We start from the raw sequence: 7,180 nt of genomic DNA on the forward strand, positions 1-7,180 counted from the left end.
TCTGGTTATGAGGCATTGAGAGTTGGAGACTCTATAGTTCTTCTAGGTATCTTCCGAAGGTACTGAATTGACCAGTGCACTTCTAGAGACAAGATAAGAACAAACCATTTAACCTCTTATGTCTCGAAGTCACTATGTATGAATTGCATCGTGCTTACCTTAATCCTGAAATGAGACATGTCATTTCACACCTTAGTATTCTCATTTGAGAAAGTCAGAGTTCGGACTCACTATGTGATTCCGAACAGGGCCTATTGGTGAAGTACTAAGTTGTGAGAATGTCATGAGTAACTTTGTGAAGTTCTCATAGATATGGAATTCATGTAAAAGATTGCTGAAATGCAATGTATATCACCTCATGCTTTGTTCCTTGGAGTGTGAATAAATGAACTGGCCAGTGTCCAAATTGAGTTTTGACTCTTTTGGATGAAACAATGTGACTTGTTAGCTCCTCGTCAATACATTGTTTCTAACTTATTCACAAGCGACAAAGGAGTTGAGGAAATAACAGCTAGAAGGGTAAAATGGTAATTTTGTAAATCCCGACTAGCTGATGATATTCATGAAGGGTAAACACAGATAATATTCAGTGGATCCGCTCATCATAATTAGGTTGAATTCTTGAGTAGAAAATAAATTCATTTGAACCGAGAGATTTTCAGTGTCAACTCTTTAGTGGAGTCAGTTGGCATTAAGCTAAACTTGGAAAAGGTTTGTGAACTTTTGAGTCCAAGTGTTTAGCTCAAGCTTTGTTCATTTGGGTCCATGAGGTCACTGTCACGAATCACATCGATTAGGAATAGTTAAACTGGAAGCTAAGTCAAAACAATAACGAAAATTGTCGAGAAGGTAATTTTGTCTTTTTGGACATGGCATGAAATGAATGTCAATAAATTTTTTGACAATGTGATATGATGACATATTATATCACACGGCCATAACATGTTTATTGGGCCTTGTGAATTAATTTCATTTCATAGAATTTTACTAGAAAATTCTTAATGAGCTTTTCTTATGTTGTCATGAACAATTAAAAGAAAACCTAGAAAGCCTTTCTAGAAGGCTTTTGGCCGTCCAACCCAAGTGAATGGGAGACCAAATTTCGTGCAGCCCTTAGTATGAAAGAGAGTTTATTTTGTGCATTAATGTATGAAGATACTTGCCAAAAGAAAAAGAGGAAACAAATTTCCTCTAGGAGAGTATGACATGGGCGGCCAAGGCAAGCAAAATAGGAAACAAATTTGCTTCTAGATGGCAAGGCTTACACGCCCAAAATGAGAAAAGGAAATAAGGATTATTTCCTCATGAATATGTGATATTCTAAAGAAGAGGAAATTACCTTATTGAAGGTAAAGACTCTCCTATAAATAGGAGCCTTATTCTTCTCAATTCATTCATTCCACATAAGTTAGAGATTGAGAGTCTCTCTCTCTAGAACTTGTGGCCGCCCCTCTCCTCTCTCTCTCTAGTCAATTTCGTTTTATTGTTTTGGCACCTAGGTCCTCATTTGACCTAGAGTTTAGCTCTGCGACTTCAAGACTCGTTCTTAAGTCGTAGTGTTTAAAAGTGTCCACTCACTGATTCCTTTATTTCGAGTGATTTAGTGATAAAAACTTTCGTGGTTGCTCGAGGTGCCGAGGAAAGAAATTGAGACGTGCTGCGATGGGAGACGAGCGTTGCAAACTTTTCAAAAGCTTCTCAAAGTTCAAGCTTCAAGAAAGGTTAGTAAACTTCTTAGCTCATAATAGTTTTTATTTATATGTACTTGCTCTTTGTCTATGTTAGTAAAAAACTGTTTTTACTTGTAAAAGAAAATTTTTAAAATTTCTCCGCTTACCGAAGCATTAATTATTTTCTTAAACCCTAGATCGATTCCAACATATTCGGCATCTTTCCTTAACAACTTGCAGTAAAAAAAATAAGCCAACACATAACGTAACAACACGTGCAATTGGCAAAGTTGAGTTTGTGGTCGTGGTATTGTAGATCACGTATAATTATAAGCGTTGATCAACCACTTGGTGAGTGAGTTGAGTGTAAGTGAGGGGACTCAGATTCAAGGAGAGCCTTAGTCAAAATTCACTAGGTATTTTAAAGTAAGGGTATCTAAAAGGTAATCATTTATATTGGACCGCGTTATACTTATTTTACCAGCTGTTAGTGAAGTTTTTTTTTTCCACCGGGAGTATCATCCGTCCAGACGTAAACACGATTTGTCAGACTAGGTTACCAATTTTTTATCTCGTTATTTACAATTTTAATTATCACATTGATCAAGTAAATTAATATTATCACTGAACTTATTATTTAAGATACATCACGTGAAACAGTTTTTCAAATTATCAAACTCTACGATGATATTGATACAGTATTTCAATAACTATATTTATCATATTATCCGACTCTACGATGATATGATAACTACACATGAATGGTTGTCGGTGACGATATGATTTTTCTTCCCTTTCATTTTTGTGTTCGAAGAAATCCCCAACTTTGGGCCCCAACCTATTTTTTCCTTTTTTTTTTTTTTTTATGCCACCTTTTTTCATACACAAACTAAAAGATGTGTGTGAAAGAGATCTCTAAGTCTCTGACCTATTAATATTATTTGGATAAAGTTTGAGAAAGTTTAAGCCAGGTTACAACTTACAACTATATTAGTAGAGTTGAATTGGAAGCGCTTTTAATTCTACAAATTTATTTGATGTATAATACATTTATATACAACTGTACTAGACAAGTACTAATTTGACAAATGGAATAGCAAATGTTATTTTCCAACAAAAAAGAACATACAATAGTTAACTAATGCATTGACTAGAAAAATCAAAAGAATGCAACAATTTTAATAGAAGAGGGGTTGAACGAATCAAACTGTGGGCTTTGTCTAGTCATTCTCTACCTTTTGGTCATCAACGTAATTTAGGGTTACTATAGCTACAGCAACAAGACAAGTAGATCAAATCAAACACTTAATGAATCTAAAAAAAAAAAAAAATCAAACACTTAATAATGTAGATGAAAATAAGGTCATTGAACTTGAATGTAATTTTTTTTTTCTTTCAATTTTTATTCTATCCAATTGTCGTCATCATTTTGGCGAATTCATCATAATTCACTTGGCCATCACCATCCAAATCTGCCTCCCTAATCATCTGCTCAACTTCTTCATCTGTTAATTTCTCTCCAAGATTGATCATTACATGCCTCAGCTTCAAAAATTAAAAATAAAACAATTAAGGACCAAGGAGAGACAAAGAATATATTTTTTTTATGTGCTTTAGATTCCATATATTTGGTACCATGAGAAGTCACAGAAGAATCATTAGATTAATGAGTGAATTGGCTTGTGTACATTGTATGCGGAAAATGTACAGAGAATCGTGATAAGGACACTCTAACTACTACATACTAATATAAACTATATGGTAAAACATGTGAATTACCCTTATTAAAATATTAGGACAATTCTTTCACGATTATCCATATAAGTGTACATTATTATTAATCACTAATCCTTGGTTACTCTGTCCCAATTTGCTGGCAAATCTAGCCACAGTAGATAAGCTTGAAACTTTTTTATTTATATTTTTTGCACAGCTAGAAATCACCAAAACTCTTGCTGGCTGTTTTGTATCTGCCCAATGGTGTGTGTGTGTGTGTGTTTTTTTTTTTTTTTTTTTTTTTTTTTTTTTATTGTAATGTTTTAACATTGTGATGTGTTTTGGGTTTTATAAACTATTGGTTGGCAAACTTAATACGGTCTAATTAAATCAATTTTAAAAAATCAAGGTCTCTTGTTTCAAAGCCATCTTAATGATGACCTCATTGTTAAAATCCTGTCTTTTTTGTGTCTTACAGCTACAAGTACGTATATGAAATTATGAATGCAATGCACACAAAATAATAGTTCAGATAAATTATATAAATAAAGAGAAGGAAAGTTTATAATTTGTATACCTCATTAGCTGAAATATAACCATTTTGATCCTTGTCAAACACTTTGAAAGCCTCTTTTAGCTCGTCTTCATCGTCTGCTTCCTGCTAAATATAATTTATATAAAAAATTAAATTAAATAAAGTTAATTTATGATCAAATAATTTAAAAAAATTATACAAAATATAGACATTTGAAATTTATTGATTAATAAAATAGTTAAAGACTCAAAAAAAAAAAACCAAAATTACATTGTCAAAAAGTTTTCTGACACTGTGATTAATTTTTGACAATTTATATAAGCAATTCATCACTTAAAAAAAAAGATTAATCACAAGCTCAAATCAATTATTGAAACTTAGCACTCGCACATTTCAGCAATTTTACTAATTTTAACAAAACTTTGATTATTTTACAAATTCATTATTACAACAATCGGCTATTTTGCTATAACACCCAACATAATTAAGAAAAACTAACTTAATAAATCCCACCATGCACTTGCTCTCTCTTTTCAACGTAAAATTCTCAGAGCTATTTAGATCTTTCTTCTTCATTTTTCTCGGTTATGTATATGTTTGGTAAACTATGAAGTATTAGGGCGGTTTTAACGTGGCCCATTTTACCCTTTAAAAAAAAAATCAAAGTACTAGGGCTACTTATGCTAGAAAAGTGACTAATAAGATTTTTTTTTTTTTTTTTTTAAACAAATTGAGAGAAATAGGAAGTTCTTACCTTTCGTTTAGTTTCCATTAAGCTCAAAAACTCAGCAAACTCTATGGTCCCATTTCCATCGGCATCAACTTCACTAATCATATCTTGAAGCTCTTCTTCACTTGGGTTTTGATCCAACGACCTTATAACCGTCGCCAATTCTTCTATGGTAATGCAGCCTATAATATAGAGATAAAAATTAATATGAGTCATTTGGAACTTGAGTTTTATTATAATAACAAATAAATAAATAAAATAACTTTTGTAATGCATATACATTTTTTTTTCTTTAATTCTTTTAAATCTGAGTATACGTGTACTAACCAAGAATTGAAGAGATCATAGCAGAAAACTCACCATCTCCATCTTTGTCAAATAGGCAAAATGCTTCTTTGAACTCGACAAGTTGTTCCTCACTTAGTATATCGGCCATTACTATTTTTTTATTTCTATTTTATTGGAAAATAAAAATGCCTTAACAACGCTAAACCTTACAAGAGTTTTAGAAAGAGAAATGGAAGGAGAGAGAAGAGAGAATATGGTTGAGTATAGCTCAATCTTAGCTGGGTTTATGTAGAGCTACAAATACGGCTACGTCAAACATTTTCATTTTTTTTCGATGTATTTTTTTTCATTTAATAAGGTGATGGCATAAGAATTAATAATGTGAGTCAAATTAAATTTGTATGACTGGACTTTTGGTGTTACATGATGGCATTCTTATTGGAGAAGACACCTTTTTGGAGTCATTAAACTCTTTTCTGTTCCAACATGGACTTTTTATACAGATGTGGGGTACATAAGTAACAAGTAAATTCCTCCAAAAAATGGTAAGAATTTTTTTTTTTTTTAAACGAAAAAAGGTAACAAATAAATAATGCTTGTATCAAAAACTTTATATGTGATTTGCTGTTCAAATAATACTTATATATATAATATAATTGACGCTAGTCCATGTACTTATTCGATAGCTTGGTTATCAAGTTTTTTTTTTCCCCTAGATAACTTGGGACTTTTTAGTATTTAAAATTAAGCCCTGGGAATTTTAAGGTGCATGTAGTTTGAATAAATTACACGGCTTATTAAACTTTCAATAAATAAAGTGAAATTTAGCGGTAATCTGGATATTCACTTGCGTTGCTTCCGCTCACAATTAGTCTATTCCTTACAATTTTAGACATGGTAAAAAGACACTTATTGCCTTTTTATTTTAGGAAATTGACATTAATAATATCAATTGTTTGACATTTACCAAAAATCAACAAAAACTCAAATATTGATACATTTAGTATCAAATCGGTCACGAACTGAGTAGATTTCGTGACACATTGGTCACGAACTGATTGTAGTTCGTGACCGATTTGGTTCTAAATGTGTTAATATTTGAGTTTTTGTTGATTTTTGATAAGTGACAAACAAATGATATTATTGTTGTCAATTTTCCTTATTTTTTTCACGTGACTACAATTTTTATTAACATATGACTACATTGTATTTCAAATTTTTTCTCGTTGTAAGGGACAATATTTCTTAAGGAATGCCAAAGTTTGAAAAGAAAAAAAAATAAGGTTCTAATTTAGAGCTAAAGTGCGAGAGAACTAGAAAATTAGGGGTTAAAGGGGCAATTAGTGAAGAGTAGTTTGTGCTTATATTTGAATAAGAAACGGACAGCTGTGAGGGTTCGGTGTTTGGGAGACAAACAGTGATGAAAAGGAAAGAGAGAGGCATGGGAATTTGTGTATTTTGTTCCCACAATTTTCAACCCCAATAAGCACGCTGGGTTGCTTGCACGAGATTAACACAACTTAACCTTCTTTCTATTATTATTTTATTTTCAAAACAAAATTAACTATTTATTTATTTTTCCATACAAAAATAAACGATCACAGCTAAAAAAAAAAAGTAGTACTAATTGTATTTTCATATGTGACATGCACGTCTCATAATAAATTGGACGTTAGTTTTGGTGTTCCACACACACACGCACATTTATATTTATACACATATAAACTTAATTATAAAAGAAAAGCAAATTAGGGGCTTAAAGTTGAAAATAAAACTATAGAGGTAACTGAATAAGTTATAATTTTATATCATTACTCATCTTCCGAGTTTTAATAAAATGTTGCATGCACATCATTAATTTTCAATAGTTACATACATATTTCTCAAGTTTATTGTCTATCATTTAACGAAAAATATCATATGTCTCTCATGTGTTTAATCGAAATGGCGCGTTTATTCTCACAGTTTCTAGAAATATTAGAAGGCTCCCTTAGCATTCCTATTAATATAAATGATATACCTTAAAACATGTTTACATGATCAAAACCCACCCTTTTTATAAGATTTTATTGATTTTTTTTTTAAATTAAAAATTGAATTGCCAATTTTACCTTTAATGAATTCCCTTCTTTATACCTTGAATTATTTTTATGAAAAAATAAATAAATAAATTCATGTTTGGATCGTGCGCTTGGCTTCCCATTTCTTTTTTATTAAGGATTTTGTGAATGAGAGAGAGTT

General features: G+C 31.3%; 1 protein-coding gene across 4 annotated transcripts; it reads right to left on the reverse strand.

Moving 5' to 3' along the window:
- Positions 1-2,637: 2,637 nt before the first annotated feature.
- LOC149393217 (uncharacterized) lies at positions 2,638-5,214 on the reverse strand. 4 transcript variants are annotated; one of them, XM_089617214.1, is made up of 4 exons: positions 4,979-5,214; positions 4,676-4,833; positions 3,964-4,047; positions 2,638-3,215 (listed from the first exon to the last, which is right to left on the reverse strand). In XM_089617214.1, exons 1-4 carry the CDS (start codon positions 5,085-5,087, stop codon positions 3,078-3,080), a joined length of 489 nt encoding a protein of 162 aa, XP_089473340.1. In that variant the 5' UTR covers positions 5,088-5,214; the 3' UTR covers positions 2,638-3,077. The 4 variants fall into 4 exon arrangements, with proteins under 4 accessions (XP_089473340.1, XP_089473343.1, XP_089473342.1 ...); XM_089617217.1 differs by having other exon boundaries at positions 2,643-3,215; positions 5,012-5,214; XM_089617216.1 differs by having other exon boundaries at positions 2,643-3,215; positions 3,964-4,044.
- Positions 5,215-7,180: the final 1,966 nt, after the last annotated feature.

This window comes from Urtica dioica, chromosome 6 (genome assembly GCF_054948205.1).
Source record: "Urtica dioica subsp. dioica isolate 48M chromosome 6, U.dioica_male_clone48M_v1_H2, whole genome shotgun sequence".
Lineage (NCBI taxonomy): Eukaryota > Viridiplantae > Streptophyta > Magnoliopsida > Rosales > Urticaceae > Urtica > Urtica dioica.

What these genes read in the sequence shown, in the direction of transcription:
- LOC149393217 (XM_089617214.1), bottom strand. Translation starts at nt 5,087, where the DNA reads ATGGCCGATATACTAAGTGAGGAACAACTTGTCGAGTTCAAAGAAGCA. An exon ending in TATGATCTCTTCAATTCTTG is followed by an intron (nt 4,834 to 4,978) that starts GTTAGTACACGT and finishes TCTATATTATAG; the next exon opens with GCTGCATTACCATAGAAGAA. An exon ending in GTTATATTTCAGCTAATGAG is followed by an intron (nt 3,216 to 3,963) that starts GTATACAAATTA and finishes TAATTTTTGAAG; the next exon opens with CTGAGGCATGTAATGATCAA.